The 17,421-nt window shown below is 36.7% G+C and overlaps 4 protein-coding genes and 1 long non-coding RNA gene across 5 annotated transcripts; all 5 read right to left on the bottom strand.

Moving 5' to 3' along the window:
* Positions 1-67: 67 nt before the first annotated feature.
* LOC115216708 (deoxycytidylate deaminase-like) lies at positions 68-10,664 on the bottom strand. Its single transcript, XM_029786246.2, has 2 exons — positions 9,993-10,664; positions 68-227 (listed from the first exon to the last, which is right to left on the bottom strand). Exons 1-2 carry the CDS (start codon positions 10,403-10,405, stop codon positions 68-70), a joined length of 573 nt encoding a protein of 190 aa, XP_029642106.2. The 5' UTR covers positions 10,406-10,664.
* Positions 1,424-3,507, bottom strand: LOC115214920 (deoxycytidylate deaminase-like). The gene is made up of 2 exons (XM_029783991.2): positions 1,915-3,507; positions 1,424-1,620 (listed from the first exon to the last, which is right to left on the bottom strand). Exon 1 carries the CDS (start codon positions 3,367-3,369, stop codon positions 2,773-2,775), a length of 597 nt encoding a protein of 198 aa, XP_029639851.1. The 5' UTR covers positions 3,370-3,507; the 3' UTR covers positions 1,424-1,620; positions 1,915-2,772.
* On the bottom strand, positions 4,448-6,725 carry LOC115216699 (deoxycytidylate deaminase-like). Its single transcript, XM_029786233.2, has one exon. It carries the CDS (start codon positions 6,495-6,497, stop codon positions 5,934-5,936), a length of 564 nt encoding a protein of 187 aa, XP_029642093.1. The 5' UTR covers positions 6,498-6,725; the 3' UTR covers positions 4,448-5,933.
* Positions 10,665-11,178: 514 nt separating the features above from the next.
* Positions 11,179-12,040, bottom strand: LOC118765695. Its single transcript, XR_005001560.1, has 2 exons — positions 11,532-12,040; positions 11,179-11,374 (listed from the first exon to the last, which is right to left on the bottom strand). It is a non-coding gene; the product is annotated as an uncharacterized LOC118765695 (long non-coding RNA).
* A 791-nt stretch (positions 12,041-12,831) lies between these two features.
* Positions 12,832-14,017, bottom strand: LOC115213032 (deoxycytidylate deaminase-like). The gene has a single exon (XM_029781940.2). It carries the CDS (start codon positions 13,841-13,843, stop codon positions 13,286-13,288), a length of 558 nt encoding a protein of 185 aa, XP_029637800.1. The 5' UTR covers positions 13,844-14,017; the 3' UTR covers positions 12,832-13,285.
* Positions 14,018-17,421: the final 3,404 nt, after the last annotated feature.

The raw sequence follows: 17,421 nt of genomic DNA, 5'->3' as shown, positions 1-17,421 counted from the left end.
AATCTCGACCGAGGTCATTCTTAATACTCTTCTCAAACAGTGAAGATAGCAATGAGAGACGATATTGCTACAGGGACAAAACTGAACTTATAATCCGGTCTTTCTTTTCTTCTAATGAAGTAAAATCTATAACAATTTGTCCGTTTGTAGGTTGATACTGGCGATATTTTATTTCAGCACGATCCAACATAATTCGAGAAGCTTTAGAGGTAATTTGGTCCTTATATTTATCCGAATAGTATATGACTTCTTTAATTCCAGACTGTATAATGACTTTAGCACATTCATTGCAAGGAAACAAAGCAGCATACATAGTGCAATTGCGAACGTCTGCAGAATTCTTATTGAGAATAGCATTAAGCCCAGCATGACATACGTAGAGATATTTGTTTTCTTGCTCAGTGACACCTTCATTGCACCAAGGAAAATCATCGTCACTACAACCACGAGGCATACCGTTATATCCGATGCCAACAATACGTCGATCTTCGTTAACAATACAAGCTCCTACCTGAGTTCTTGGGTCTTTGCTACGTTGAGCAGAGAGGAAAGCCACTGACATGAAGTAATCATCCCATTCAAGGTAACCTTGCCGCTTATTAGTCCTGCTTGATGCAACACCCTTAACAGAAGTACCTTCTGCCATAGTGAATCAAATACGTAAGATTTTGCGGGAAATATTTACAGATTACTTCCTCGACTTATGAGAAACGCAAATATGTTTCTAGTTATCTCCCTTGCTTATAGCGGTATTTACGTCCCTTACATTTTGTGCCACCCACTGTCTATCTATCTATCTATCTTTCTATCTCTATCTATCTATGTCGAACGACTGCTGTCGCGTGTGGGACGAGTCGGTTTATCAGCCGAGTCCATCGTCAATATTGTCACGCCTCCTTCCTTCAAATGGGAAGGAAGAGCTATTTTCATCATTCTTGTGGCAATGGCGAAAGAATGTACAACAGGATATGGGAAGATAATGATGATGTCTGAATGTTTTACACTACATGTTTATACAATATATTGTGTTAACATATAGGCTGGAAAAATTGAAAGGGCAGCGAGCTGGCAGAAACGTTAGCGCACTGGGCAAAATGCTTAGCTGTATTTTGACTGTCTTAACGTTCTGAGTTCAAATTACGCCAAGGTCGATTTTGCCTTTCATCCTTTCGGGGTCGATAAATAAACTACCAGTTTACGCACTGCGGTCGGTGTAATCGATTTAATCCCTTTGTCTGTCCTTGTTTGTCCCCTCTATGTTTAGCCCCTTGTGGGCAGTAAAGAAATATATATGCTGGAAAATACAATATGACTTCTGGCTGCAACAGGTGAATTTCACAGAAAAATATCTTCAATGAAATGTTATGAAGAAGTAAGAATATGAAATTTTTGAGGATAGTTCATTAGTAAAGTTAGAAAAACATTAAGAATTGATAACATATTTATTTCAAGATAGAAAAATATAAATCAACAGAACAACTGACTACATTATAAAGATTGCATATTCCAAACAATATTTTTTTAATTTTTATATTTCATAGGATAAGACATTTGTTATATATCACTTTTATATGATACCTGATATTATTTCATTTGCTCTCACAGTTAAAACTTTAAGATCTTTTCACTTTGACCAGTAGATATTTTAAATAATTTCTTTGTAACTAAACACTTTCAAACTTCATATACTGGTAGTGTGTTACATAAAACATCTTTTTCTCTTGGCTTTCTTGAGAAAATTCTGTAGTTTGTAAGCTATTTGTTGTTACAAACTACAGAATTTTCTCAAGAAAACCATGAGAAGATGTTTTATGTAACACATTCTACCAGTATACAAAGTTTTAAAGTATTTACTTACAAAGAAATTATTTTAAAAATCTGCCGGTCAAACTGAAAAGATCCAAACTTTAAGACTTTAATTACATAGATAAGTGGTTCTCAACCACTTTTCACCTATGGCCCCCTTTCATTCCCATTTTACACAGGTGAATCACCCATAGCCGTTCGTCATTTAGAGAAATCCTATTATACTTTTATAATATTATGAAGAATTGTATTAAAACAAAACTAAAATATTTTGTGTATTGTACAAATAGAACCAATTTAATGTAGATGAAAATTTTAGCAACAAAACCTTACATGGTCCCCCTCAGGGTCCATATAAATCCCAGTTGTGAACCACTGACAGAGATATTCTGTATCTTTTAGGATATGAATAGAAATAATTCCATTGCTTGTTTCCTCTGCTTTATCTGGGTCATCTGACGTTGACAGTTTGGGGGTGTGTACAACATAGATTATGAATAAAATGTTCTTAAGGAAATTCTGAGAATTAGTGGAATTTCAAACTATGGTTGAAAAATTCAAACAATAACATGCTTATCAAGATTTGAATGAATAATTTTTAAAATAAAGAATAAAATTCAAATAAACTTGAAAGTTAAACAAAGACTACAATGTGAATAATCTAAGAATTTAAAAGTGTGGCCCAAAATGCACACACACCCCACCCCATCTACGCTACAGCGTATTGGAGCAAATGTGGATAGTTTCATTTTCTTAGAAAGAGGCAGTTAAAATTTTATGTACACACAAACGAAAACAAAATGGAATAAAAATTTTCGTTAAAAATACAGCAGTTAATATTTCATATAAAAATTAGAAAATCTTCACCAGTTCCATTAATTTTAGCTAGAAAATATAACAGGATATCATTATGAAAAGGCAATGTTGGCAATATAATGAATTCCAAGTGTTTATGTTCGCATCTGACTAAAGTGAAAATTCAGAAATGGGGGACAAAACTGAACTTATAATCCGGTCTTTCATTTCATCTAATGAAGTAAAATCTATAACAATTTTTCCGTTTGTAGGTTGATACTGGCGATGTTTTATTTTAGCATGATCCAACATAATTCGAGAAGCTTTAGAGGTAATTTGGTCCTTATATTTATCCGAATAGTATATGACTTCTTTAATTCCAGACTGTATAATGACTTTAGTACATTCATTGCAAGGAAACAAACCAACATATATAGTGCAATTGCGAACGTCTGCAGAATTCTTATTGAGAATTGCATTAAGCTCAGCATGACATACGTAGTGATTTTTGTTTTCTAGCTCAGTGACACCTTCATTGCACCAAGGAAAATCATCGTCACTACAATCACGAGGCATACCGTTATATCCGATGCCAACAATACGTCTATCTTCGTTAACAATACAAGCTCCTACCTGAGTTCTTGGGTCTTTGCTACGTTGAGCAGAGAGGAAAGCCACTGACATGAAGTAATCATCCCATTCAAGGTAACCTTGCCGCTTATTAGACATGCTTGATGCAACACTGTTAACAGAAGTACCTTCTGCCATAGTGATTCAAATACGTAAGACTTTGCCGAAAATATTTACCACTTACGTCCTCAAGCTTATTAGATACGCAAATGTGTTTCTAGTTATTTACCTTGCTTATATAGCGCTATTTATGTCACTTACATTTTGTGCCACCCACTATCTATCTATCTATGTCGAACGACTGCTGTCACATGTGGGACATGTCGGTTTATCAGCCGAGTCTATCGTCAATATTGTCACGCCTCCTTCCTTTAAACGGGAAGGAAGAGCTATTTTCATCATTCTTGTGGCTATGGCGAAAGAAAGTATCTAGTGAACAAACACTTTCCTCTCTGGTCAATCTCTCATCAACTTCTTCAAGTATCACTTGAAAAGGAAAGTGAGAGTAGAGAGGCAAGTTTTGTCTAGCGAATGTTTCAAAAGAGATGGGTGAATGTAGCAAGGATGGCACGTATGAATGACGAAACCGCCTTGAGCATAATTCTATGAACCCGAAAAAATTTAAAACAGAGGGTTACCTACTTGCAAACAAATGTGGTAACATGTAACATTATTGACCGAAGTTACCGTGGTCTTTTCCGTAGGCTTTTCTTTCCACGGATAAACCTTATCTGCTTCCCCCTTTACACTTTACATCATGACATTTCTGTGATACACGATCCCTATTGATCGTTCTTTTTTTCCCCTTTTTTTCTTTCCTTCCCTTTCACAATCCCTTTTGATCGCAAACCTACCCCCACTTTTTTCCTCCCCACCAAAAAAGCTCTACTTTGTAATCTGTCCCGTCTGTGTGCAGCCCTGTGTGGCTAACAAAGAAACATATCTATCTATCTATCTTTCTATCTGCCTGTCTGTCTATATTCAAAATTGTGATGATTCTAGGAAATAGAAGTCAATTTACAAATTTAATATGAATTTCGTTATTTAATTTTTTTTACTTGTGCCAGTCACTGGACTGCGGCCATACTGGGGCAATGCCTTGAGGGTTGGTCAATGACATCAATCCTAGTAAATACTTTTGTGCCTAGGATTTATTCTATCAGTATCATTTTATTGAACATCTAGACTACAATTGTGTAAAAAAAAAAACACGAGCAGTGAAACAAAAAAAGACGCACACACATACATATATTGTCAATCTATCAGATATCCGAAAAAAGAAGAACACTCTAAAAGCAAACGGCAGTAATGTATTTATACACGGTTTAGTCTGTGTCCTCTGACCATACCATTACCATCTCTCAGATCACTGCTCTTTGTTATTCTTTGGTGCTCATTGCTAGTGGAGTGACTATGCTTACACTGTGATGCCAGAAAGAAAAATGGCCCAATCAGACTCAAACTTTGATCACGTCACCAAAATAGTACCAACTATAAGTATGCATGCACTGAAGGCAGTGTCACAACAATAAAGATTTGTTATGGCAAGAGTGCAGATAATTTTTGACCTTATTTCGTATGTGTGTACATACTTATGTCTTATTTTTTACTTGTTTTAATCATTAGACTGCAGCCATGATGGAATACACTTTGAAGAATTTTAGCCTCAGGAATTTTTTTCTTAAGCTGAGTATATATCGCTTCAGTCTCTTTTGCTGAACCACTAAGTTATGGGGATGTAAACTCACCAAACATAGTTGTCAAGCAGAGGAGTGGGGGGAACACACACACACACACACATACATACCTGTTTTTTTAGTACCCACAAGGGGCGAACAAAGAACCTGATTTGGGGTCAGATTCACGAATGATTTTACACAAAGGATGAAATTAAAAATTTACACATAATTACAAACATATAATGAAATCGGAGAAATCGAATGCTAATACAGACTGGAAAACATTACAGATGGAGTGGAGGGACAGGTTTAGCTTGGACCCCACGAGCCCCGCCTCCACACTGATACCTGGGTTTCATCCTGTTTTGCATTCATGCGGTTCCGTCCACACACAATATCCGTGCTACTTTCTTGAATAAGAGACGAGAGGGTAGATGGAGTCGGGTGATCCTGAGTAGAATAGGTATGACATCAACCAGCTCCAGTGAATAGTCGGTATGTAGTAGGAAGGCTAGTGAGAAGACGCAACATCCTGGGTGGAAGTCGGATAACTTTTTATTAGATGGAGTTAGAAGAAAATTGGCACTAGCGTAGCTAGAATCTGTGCTGCCCGGGGATGCCTTTCTGTTTGCTGCCCCCGGACCATCACAAAAAAAAAACATTATCTACAGCAGACTCAAAGGTGGTGCCTCTTTAAAAGTGCAGCCCAAAATGCACACACACCCCACCCCAGCTACGCTACTGCGTATTGGAACAAATGTGGATAGTTTCCTTTTCTTAGAAAGAGGCAGTTAAAATATTATGTACACACAAACGAAAACAAAATGGAATAAACATTTTCGTTAAAAATACAGCAGTTAATATTTCATATAAAAATTAGAAAATCTTCACCAGTTCCATTAATTTTAGCTAGAAAATATAACAGGATATCATTATGAAAAGGCAATGTTGGCAATATAATGAATTCCAAATGTTTATGTTCGCATCTGACTAAAGTGAAAGTTCAGAAAGAAGGGACGAAACTTAACTTATAATCCGGTCTTTCATTTCATCTAATGAAGTAAAATCTATAACAATTTGTCCGTTTGTAGGTTGATACTGGCGATATTTTATTTTAGCATGATCCAACATAATTCGAGAAGCTTTAGAGGTAATTTTGTCCTCATATTTATCCGAATAGTATATGACTTCTTTAATTCCAGACTGTATAATGACTTTAGCACATTCATTGCAAGGAAACAAACCAACATATATAGTGTAATTGCGAACGTCTGCAGAATTCTTATTGAGAATTGCATTAAGCTCAGCATGACATACGTAGAGATTTTTCTTTTCTAGCTCAGTGACACCTTCATTGCACCAAGGAAAATCATCGTCACTACAACCACGAGGCATACCGTTATATCCGACGCCAACAATACGTCGATCTTCGTTAACAATACAAGCTCCTACCTGAGTTCTTGGGTCTTTGCTACGTTGAGCAGAGAGGAAAGCCACTGACATGAAGTAATCATCCCATTCAAGGTAACCTTGCCGCTTATTAGACATGCTTGATGCAACACCGTTAACAGAAGTACCTTCTGCCATAGTGATTCAAATACGTAAGACTTTGCCGAAAATATTTACCACTTACGTCCTCAAGCTTATTAGAAACGCAAATGTGTTTCTAGTTATTTACCTTGCTTATATAGCGCTATTTATGTCCCTTACATTTTGTGCCACCCACTATCTATCTATCTATGTTGAACGACTGCTGTCACATGTGGGACGTGTCGGTTTATCAGCCGAGTCTATCGTCAATATTGTCACGCCTCCTTCCTTTAAACGGGAAGGAAGAGCTATTTTCATCATTCTTGTGGCTATGGCGAAAGAATGTATCTAGTGAACAAACACTTTCCTCTCTGGTCAATTTCTCATCAACTTCTTCAAAAGAGATGGGTGAATGTAGTAAGGATGGCACGTATGAATGACGAAAACACCTTGAGCATAATTCTATGAACCCGAAAAAATTTAAAACAGAGGGTTACCTATTTGCAAACAAATGTGGTAACCCATGCCAGTGACACATAAAAAGCACCATCCGAACTTGGCAGATGCCAGTGCCGCCTGACTGGCGTCCATATCGGTGACACATAAAAGCACCAACTGATCGTAGCCGTTTGCCAGCCTGCTCTGGCTCCTGTGCTGGTGGCACGTAAAAAACACCCACTACACTCACGTAGTGGTTGGCATTACAAAGGGCATCCAGCTGTAGAAACACTGCCAAATTAGACTGGAGCCTGGTGCAGCCTGCATGGCTTACCAGACCCCGGTTGAACCGTCCAACCCATGCTAGCATGGTAAAGGGACATTAAATGATGATGATAATGATGACCTAATCAGAGAAGAAATTATACAATACCTTTAGCCTTTGCAAGCTTTGTCAGTGTCATGAAAACAAAATAAAAATAATAATAATAATAATAATAATAATAATTGTGTACAGTGCTCAGGTGCACTACAACTCATCTAAAGTGTATATATAATCAGGTGTAGTTTCGACGGATTTCGGGAAGCATGAGGGCCTTAAAGGATGCAGTGTCATGGCAGTCAACAACTGATGCAGGCAGTTTATTCCACGCTTCAGCAACCCTGAGCGTGAAAAAATGTTTCCGAAAGTCATGGGAGCTGTGCTGTTTTCTGACTTTGTAGGCATGTCCACGTGTGTTAGACACATGGAGATCAAAAAGGTGTTCAGTGTTGTTGTTGGTGAGGTGGTTGATAACCTTGTGGGTGTTTACCAAGTCCGTCGCTAGACGCCGGAGCTCCAGTGAATCCATGCCCAGGGAAACAATGCGCTCAGAATATGGTAGGTGTCTGATGGAGGGTATGCGTTTGGTTGCACGTCTCTGGACAGATTCCAGGAGGTCAAGGTTCTGAGCAAGATAGGGATTCCAAACTGATGATGCGAATTCCAAGTGTGGTCGTACCATAGCTGTATACAGTTTTAAATAGATGGCTGGAGAGCGGCTAACAAAAGTCTTGCTGAGTGATGCCAAGACACCCTCGGCCTTCTTGACAATTTTAGAGATATGCTTTGTCCAACGCAAATCACTGCTGACAGTGATGCCTAGGTCACGCTCGCAAGAGGATTTCTTGATATCAGTGTTGTGGAGGGAGTATGTGGACGCAGGGTTTTTTCTCCCAAAATGCATGGTGGTACACTTGTCCACAGCCAGTTTCAGTTGCCAGTCTGTGATCCATTGCTGCATTGTGTAGGTCTGATTGCAGGAAAGAGTTGTAGACATCAGGATCAGTCCTCTTGATTTCAAGGTACAGCTTGATGTCGTCTGTATATTTCAATACTGTGGCATTCTTTAAATTGGCATCTATGTCATTAATGTATGCCACAAACAGGAGGGGACCAAGGACAGATCCCTGTGGTACACCCGATGACATCTCATATGGTGTAGAGTGCTGTCCTAGAACTGTGACTACCTCCTTTCGGCTGAGGATGAAGGATTTCAACCAGTTAAAAAGGTCATCCCCCACACCTATTGCAGAGAGTTTCACCATAAGCCTTTTGTGTGGCACAGAGTTGAAAGCCTTAGCAAAGTCAATGTATTTTCAATTTCAACTCACCTGCATTTTCCAGCATAAAAATCAAATTTTTAAAACCAAAGTTTACAACCAAAATAGTTAGGCTAATTTATACACAAAGGCGACTTTGGAGGACCAAAATTTTTATGTGAAATACAACAGGATATGGGAAGATAATGATGATGTCTGAATGTTTTACACTACATGTTTATACAATATATTGTGTTAACATATATGCTGGAAAAATTGAAAAGGCAGCGAGCTGGCAGAAACGTTAGCATGCTGGGCAAAATGCTTAGCTGTATTTTGACAGTCATTACATTCTGAGATCAAATTCCGCCGAGGTTGACATTGCTTTTCATCCTTTCGGGGTTGATTAAATAAGTACTAGTTACGCACTGGGGTCGATATAATCGACTTAATCCGTTTGTCTGTCCTTCTTTGTCCTCTCTGTGTTTAGCCCCTTGTGGGTAGTAAAGAAATAGGTATTTTGTCTGTCGTTACGTTCTGAGTTCAAATTACGCCAAGGTCGATTTTGCCTTTCATCCTTTCGGGGTCGATAAATAAACTACCAGTTAACGCACTGCGGTCGATGTAATCAACTTAATCCCTTTGTCTGTCCCCTCTATGTTTAGCCCCTTGTGGGCAGTAAAGAAATATATATGCTGGAAAATACAATATGACTTCTGGCTGCAACAGGTGAATTTCACAGAAAAATATCTTCAATGAAATGTTATGAAGAAGTAAGAATATGAAATTTTTGAGGATAGTTCATCAGTAAAGTTAGAAAAACATTAAGAATTCATAACATATTTATTTCAAGATAGAAAAATATAAATCAACAGAACAACTGACTACATTATAAAGATTGCATATTCCAAACAATATTTTTTTAATTTTTATATTTCATAGTATTAGACATTTGTTATATATCACTTTTATATGATACCTGATATTATTTCATTTGCTCTCACAGTTAAAACTTTAAGATCTTTTCACTTTGACCAGTAGATTTTTAAAATAATTTCTTTGTAACTGAACACTTTCAAACTTCATATATTGGTAGTGTGTTACATAAAACATCTTTTTCTCTTGGCTTTCTTGAGAAAATTCTGTAGTTTGTAAGCTATTTGTTGTTACAAACTACAGAATTTTCTCAAGAAAACCATGAGAAGATGTTTTATGTAACACATTCTACCAGTATACAAAGTTTTAAAGTATTTACTTACAAAGAAATTATTTTAAAAATCTGCCGGTCAAACTGAAAAGATCCAAACTTTAAGACTTTAATTACATAGATAAGTGGTTCTCAACCACTTTTCACCTATGGCCCCCTTTGATTCCCAATTTACACAGCTGAATCACCCATAGCCGTTCGTCGTTTAAAGAAATCCTATTATACTTTTATAATATTATGAAGAATTGTATTAAAACAAAACTAAAATATTTTGTGTATTGTACAAATAGAACCAATTTAATGTAGAGGTAATTTTGTCCTCATATTTATCCGAATAGTATATGACTTCTTTAATTCCAGACTGTATAATGACTTCAGCACATTCATTGCAAGGAAACAAAGCAGCATACATAGTGCAATTGCGAACGTCTGCAGAATTCTTATTGAGAATAGCATTAAGCCCAGCATGACATACGCAGACATTTTTGTTATCTAGCTCAGTGACACCTTCATTGCACCAACGAAAATCATCGTCACTACAACCACGTGGCATACCGTTATATCCGATGCCAACAATACGTCGATCTTCGTTAACAATACAAGCTCCTACCTGAGTTCTTGGGTCTTTGCTACGTTGAGCAGAGGGGAAAGACATGAAGTAATCATCCCATTCAAGGTAACCTTGCCGCTTATTAGACCTGCTTGATGCAACACCCTTAACAGAAGTACCTTCTGCCATAGTGAATCAAATACGTAAGATTTTGCGGGAAATATTTACAGATTACTTCCTCGACTTATGAGAAACGCAAATATGTTTCTAGTTATCTCCCTTGCTTATAGCGGTATTTACGTCCCTTACATTTTGTGCCACCCACTGTCTATCTATCTATCTTTCTATCTCTATCTATCTATGTCGAACGACTGCTGTCGCGTGTGGGGCGAGTCGGTTTATCAGCCGAGTCTATCGTCAATATTGTCACGCCTCCTTCCTTCAAATGGGAAGGAAGAGCTATTTTCATCATTCTTGTGGCAATGGCGAAAGAATGTATAACAGGATATGGGAAGATAATGATGATGTCTGAATGTTTTACACTACATGTTTATACAATATATAGTGTTAACATATAGGCTGGAAAAATTGAAAAGGCAGCGAGCTGGCAGAAACGTTAGCGCACTGGGCAAAATGCTTAGCTGTATTTTGACTGTCGTTACGTTCTGAGTTCAAATTACGCCAAGGTCGATTTTGCCTTTCATCCTTTCGGGGTCGATAAATAAACTACCAGTTTACGCACTGCGGTCGGTGTAATCGATTTAATCCCTTTGTCTGTCCTTGTTTGTCCCCTCTATGTTTAGCCCTTTGTGGGCAGTAAAGAAATATATATGCTGGAAAATACAATATGACTTCTGGCTGCAACAGGTGAATTTCACAGAAAAATATCTTCAATGAAATGTTATGAAGAAGTAAGAATATGAAATTTTTGAGGATAGTTCATTAGTAAAGTTAGAAAAACATTAAGAATTGATAACATATTTATTTCAAGATAGAAAAATATAAATCAACAGAACAACTGACTACATTATAAAGATTGCATATTCCAAACAATACTTTTTAATTTTTATATTTCATAGTATTAGACATTTGTTATATATCACTTTTATATGATACCTGATATTATTTCATTTGCTCTCACAGTTAAAACTTTAAGATCTTTTCACTTTGACCAGTAGATATTTTAAATAATTTCTTTGTAACTGAACACTTTCAAACTTCATATATTGGTAGTGTGTTACATAAAACATCTTTTTCTCAAAGTAATTATTTTAAAAATCTGCCGGTCAAAGTGATAAGATCCAAACTTTAAGACTTTAATTACATAGATCAGTGATTCTCAACCACTTTTCACCTATTGACCCCTTTGATTCCCATTTTACACAGGTGAATCGCCCATAGCCGTTCGTCGTTTAAAGAAATCCTATTATACTTTTATAATATTATGAAGAATTCTATTAAAAAAAAACTAAAATATTTTGTGTGTTGAACAAATAGAACCAATTTAATGTAGATGAAAATTTTAGCAACAAAACCTTACATGGACCCCCTCAGGGTCCATATAAATCCCAGTTGTGAACCACTGACAGAGATATTCTGTATCTTTTAGGATATGAATAGAAATAATTCCATTGCTTGTTTCCTCTGCTTTATTTGGGTCATCTGACGTTGACAGTTTGGGGGTGTGTACAACATAGATTATGAATAAAATATTCATGAGGAAATTCCGAGAATTAGTGGAATTTGAAACTATGGTTGAAAAATTTAGACAATAACATGCTTATCAAGATTTGAATGAATAGTTTTTTAAAATAAAGAATAAAATTCAAATAAACTTGAAAATTAAACAAAGACTACAATGTGAATAATCTAAGAATTAAACGGAAAAAAAACAAGAATAAAACATTAAAAATAGGCACAATTATTTCAGGGACTAACATAATGAAAACTAAGGAAATTAACACATAATTAACCTAATAGAACTAATTTTTTTTTTATGGTTTGGTTTGACCTGTGAGGGTCTGCACTGGTGACCTTTCGTAGGCAACTCCGAAACTGTTTGAGTTGATGTAACTGGTACTACTAGCGAACAGTGGTGCGGGTGCGCGCTAGCTAGTCGTAAGTAGTCGATCCTACAACGACTTGCGCATATGTTTGTATTTCAAGGCTGAATACATATCAAAGAAAATTAAATAATATTTTTCGAACAAAATAAATAATTTTTTAAACTAAGTAAATAAATTATTTTTATAAACAAACTAAGGTTAGAGTTAGGGTTGGGTTTAGGGTTAAAAAATTAGGGTTAAGGTTAGGGTTAAAAAGTCGTTGTAGGATCGACTACTTACGACTTGCTAGCGTGAGTGTGCGAGTGCGCGCACCGGGACACAGTTCGGTAGTAGAACCGATGTAACTGATGTTCTTGAACAACTCCAGAAAAGATATTCCAAGAGTTAACGTCTCAGAAGGATCAGGTGTAGTGTTTTATGCAAATGAATAAGAGACGAGAGGGTAGAGGGAGTCGGGTGATCCTGAGTAGAATAGGTATGAGATCAACCAGCTCCAGTGAATAGTGGGTATGTAGTAGAAAAGCTAGTGAGATGACGCAACATCCTGGGTGGAAGTCGGATAACTTTTTATTAGATGGAGTTAGAGGGAATATTGGCACTAGCGTAGCTAGAACCTGTGCTGCCCGGGGATGCCTTTCTGTTTGCTGCCCCCGGACCATCACAAAAAAAAAACATTATCTACAGCAGACTCAAAGGTGGTGCCTCTTTAAAAGTGCGGCCCAAAATGCACACACACCCCACCCCAGCTACGCTACTGCGTATTGGAACAAATGTGGATAGTTTCATTTTCTTAGAAAGAGGCAGTTAAAATATTATGTACACACAAACGAAAACAAAATGGAATAAAAATTTTCGTTAAAAATACAGCAGTTAATATTTCATATAAAAATTAGAAAATCTTCACCAGTTCCATTAATTTTAACTAGAAAATATAACAGGATATCATTATGAAAAGGCAATGTTGGCAATATAATGAATTCCAAGTGTTTATGTTCGCATCTGACTAAAGTGAAAGTTCAGAAATGGGGGACAAAACTGAACTTATAATCCGGTCTTTCTTTTCTTCTAATGAAGTAAAATCTATAACAATTTGTCCGTTTGTAGGTCGATACTGGCGATATTTTATTTCAGCACGATCCAACATAATTCGAGAAGCTTTAGAGGTAATTTGGTCCTTATATTTATCCGAATAGTATATGACTTCTTTAATTCCAGACTGTATAATGACTTTAGTACATTCATTGCAAGGAAACAAACCAACATATATAGTGCAATTGCGAACGTCTGCAGAATTCTTATTGAGAATTGCATTAAGCTCAGCATGACATACGTAGAGATTTTTGTTATCTAGCTCAGTGACACCTTCATTGCACCAAGGAAAATCATCGTCACTACAACCACGAGGCATACCGTTATATCCGATGCCAACAATACGTCTATCTTCGTTAACAATACAAGCTCCTACCTGAGTTCTTGGGTCTTTGCTACGTTGAGCAGAGAGGAAAGCCACTGACATGAAGTAATCATCCCATTCAAGGTAACCTTGCCGCTTTTTAGACATGCTTGATGCAACACCGTTAACTGAAGTACCTTCTGCCGTAGTGATTCAAATACGTAAGATTTTGCGGGAAATATTTACCGCTTACGTCCTCAAGCTTATTAGAAACGCAATATGCTTCTAGTTATCTCCCTTGCTTATATAGCGCTATTTATGTTCCTTACATTTAGTCCACCCACTATCTATCTATCTTTCTATCTATCTATATCTATCTATGTCGAACGACTGCTGTCACGTGTGGGACGAGTCGGTTTATCAGCCGAGTCTATCGTCAATATTGTCACGCCTCCTTCCTTCAAACGGGAAGGAAGAGCTATTTTTATCATTCTCGTGGCTATGGCGAAAGAATGTATCTAGTGAACAAACACTTTCCTCTCTGGTCAATCTCTCATCAACTTCTTCAAGTATCACTTGAAAAGGAAAGTGAGAGTAGAGAGGCAAGTTTTGTCTAGCGAATGTTTCAAAAGAGATGGGTGAATGTAGCAAGGATGGCACGTATGAATGACGAAACCGCCTTGAGCATAATTCTATGAACCCAAAAAAATTAAAAACAGAGGGTTACCTATTTGCAAACAAATGTGGTAACATGTAACATTATTGACCGAAGTTACCGTGGTCTTTTCCGTAGGCTTTTCTTTCCACGGATAAACCTTATCTGCTTCCCCCTTTACACTTTACATCATGACATTTCTGTGATACACGATCCCTATTGATCGTTCTTTTTTTTCTTTCTTTTCCTTTCACAATCCCTTTTGATCGCAAACCTACCACACTTTTTCTCGCCCCCCCCCCCCAGCTCTACTTTGTAATCTGTCCCGTCTGTGTGCAGCCCTGTGTGGCTAACAAAGAAACATATCTATCTATCTATCTTTCTATCTGCCTGTCTGTCTATATTCAAAATTGTGATGATTCTAGGAAATAGAAGTCAATTTACAAATTTAATATGAATTTCGTTAGTTTAATTTTTTTTACTTGTGCCAGTCACTGGACTGCGGCCATACTGGGGCAATGCCTTGAGGGGTTTGGTCAATGACATCAATCCCAGTAAATACTTTTGTGCCTAGGATTTATTCTATCAGTATCATTTTATTGAACATCTAGACTACAATTGTGTAAAAAAAAACAACGAGCAGTGAAACAAAAAAAGACGCACACACATACATATATTGTCAATCTATCAGATATCCGAAAAAAGAAGAACACTCTAAAAGCAAACGGCAGTTATGTATTTATATACGGTTTAGTCTGTGTCCTCCGACTACCGAATGACCGATTGTTTTGCAACTACAAAGGGCTTAGCCCCATGGATGGCTTGTCAGACTCTAAAGCTACTGTATAACCAGACATAGACTTAACTACATATATATATATATATACCTTATTTAAAGCAGCAGAAAATCCAACAAAACCTGTTACTCTGTTAAAGCATATTACTCTACCACTGGTATTTGAGTACTCTTTTTTCCACCTTGTTTACTCCGGTATATATACATATATATATATATATATATATATAAAATTAAAATCAAAATGAGGGTGACAAATTGGATATTAATTTGATAACATCAATTTTAACACCAGTGGTCTAGCATATAAAAAAACTGAGATTCAGTTAATAGTATTTCATACATAAATATAAGAGGGAATTTTCTGGAGAACAATTCTTAGTGGTTGAGACCATAGCGTATCTTCTTCTAGCATAAGGGTTTTCACATAATGGTTAAAAAAATTCCCCCTTATATTTATATATATATAGAGAGAGAGGGGGGTTATGAGAGGTAATGGTGTCAGTGAGACCCAAAGGTGTCAGATAATGCTGAATAAGTGCTATGGATAGACCATACTTAAGTTCCAGATTCAGTGATTATGTGTATAAGGGGTCCAACTTAGGTCATATATCAGCGTGTGTATATAAAAAACATTTTTCTGTAACGAGATAAAAAATTAAGGCTGTGTAGATTTTAGAACATTTATAAATAGAAGGTCTTACAGCTGTTTCCAGGATATTTATTATATCCCTTCATCGGAGACAGTGTGAGAAAATGGTTAAGCAATAGTTAATTTAGATAAGATACGAAATAGAGAGTGTGGTTGATGAATGAAAATAGATGTGAGATATGCTGGGATATTGTATCTATTTTCATTCATTCACCTCACTTTCTATCTTATCTAAATTAACTATAGCTTAACCATCTTCTCACACTGAAGGGATATAATGAATATCCTAGAAACAGCTGTAAGACCTTCTATTTATAAATGTTCCGAAATCTACACAGCCTTGGGTTTTTTTTTATCTCATTACAGAAAAAATTATAATTACTATAATATAGTTTCTGTCTACCAAATCCACTCACAATGCTTTGGTTGGCCCAAGACTGTAGTATAAGACACTTGCCCAAGGTGCCACGCAGTGGAACTGAACCCAGAACCATGTGGTTGGGTAAGCAAGCTACTTACCACACAGCCACTCCTACGCCTATATTCACAGACATAGATAGAAAGATAAATAAAAAGGTAGCTACAAAGATAGATAGATAGATAGATAGATAGATAGATAGATAGATAGATAGGTAGGTAGGTAGGTAGGTAGATAGATAGATAGATAGATAGATAGGAAGGTAGATAGAAAGATAGATAAGTAGACTGACAGAGAATATGATGATACTGTGGTGCCCCTGCATGGCCATGACCTTTATACTGGAGGACAATACATATATATATATTTATATATGTTCTTTTACTCTTTTACTTGTTTCAGTCACTTGACAGTGGCCATGTTGGAGCACCACCTTCAGTCAGATATATCAACCCCAGGTTTTATTTATGTAAGCCTCGTACTCATTCTCTCGGTCACTGTTGCCGAACCATAAAGTTACAGGGATGTAAAAAAACCCAACATCGGTTGTCAAGTGATGGTGTGGGGACAACCACAGACACACGAATATATACATATATACGAAAGGCTTCTTTCAGTTTCCTTCTACCATATCCACTCACAGGGATCTGGTTGGACTACGGCTACAGTATAAGACACTTGCCCAAAGTGCTACTCAGTGGGACTGAACCTGGGACCATATAGTTGGGACGCAGGCTTCTTATCACACAGCCACACTTGCATCTATATGTATATATAAGAAAACATCAGTCTGTATAGATATATATACATATATATATCAATCTGTCTATCTATGGCACGTATGAATGACGAAGCCACCTTGACTATGATCCTATGAACCGTAAAAATTAATACAGAGAGTTGCTTATTTGTAAAAAAATGTAACATGTGACTTCATTGACTGAGGTTACCGTGGTCTTTTCCGTAGGCTTTTCTTTCCACGGGTAAACCTCCAAGATTGCATTCTGATAGGAAAAAGGTAAAAACCCAAAGGTGCTGCTTCACCTTTTTAATCAGTGAATGGCAAAGGAAATAAAAATAGAATAAATAAATTTATTTTTAATAAATACAAAATAATTAATACAATGATTGTGATGATGATGATGATGATGACGAAGGTGATAATAGTGTTGTTATTGGTGGTAGTGGTGGTGGTGGTGGTGGTGTTGGTGTTGGTGTAAGTATT

Source organism: Octopus sinensis, linkage group LG1 (assembly GCF_006345805.1).
Source record: "Octopus sinensis linkage group LG1, ASM634580v1, whole genome shotgun sequence".
In the NCBI taxonomy this organism is placed as follows: domain Eukaryota; kingdom Metazoa; phylum Mollusca; class Cephalopoda; order Octopoda; family Octopodidae; genus Octopus; species Octopus sinensis.
Note: the sequence above shows the minus strand (reverse complement) of the source record. Positions and strands in the feature narration are given on the sequence as shown.

Excerpts from the sequence above, each read along its gene's own strand:
- LOC115216699 (XM_029786233.2), bottom strand. The coding sequence starts at position 6,497 with ATGGCAGAAGGTACTTCTGTTAACGGTGTTGCATCAAGCATGTCTAAT.
- LOC115213032 (XM_029781940.2), bottom strand. The coding sequence starts at position 13,843 with ATGTCTAAAAAGCGGCAAGGTTACCTTGAATGGGATGATTACTTCATG.
- LOC115216708 (XM_029786246.2), bottom strand. The coding sequence starts at position 10,405 with ATGGCAGAAGGTACTTCTGTTAAGGGTGTTGCATCAAGCAGGTCTAAT. Across the intron at positions 228-9,992 it reads GTCATATACTATTCGGATAA|ATATAAGGACCAAATTACCT; the intron begins ATATGAGGACAA and ends CTATTCGGATAA.
- LOC115214920 (XM_029783991.2), bottom strand. The coding sequence starts at position 3,369 with ATGGCAGAAGGTACTTCTGTTAACAGTGTTGCATCAAGCATGTCTAAT.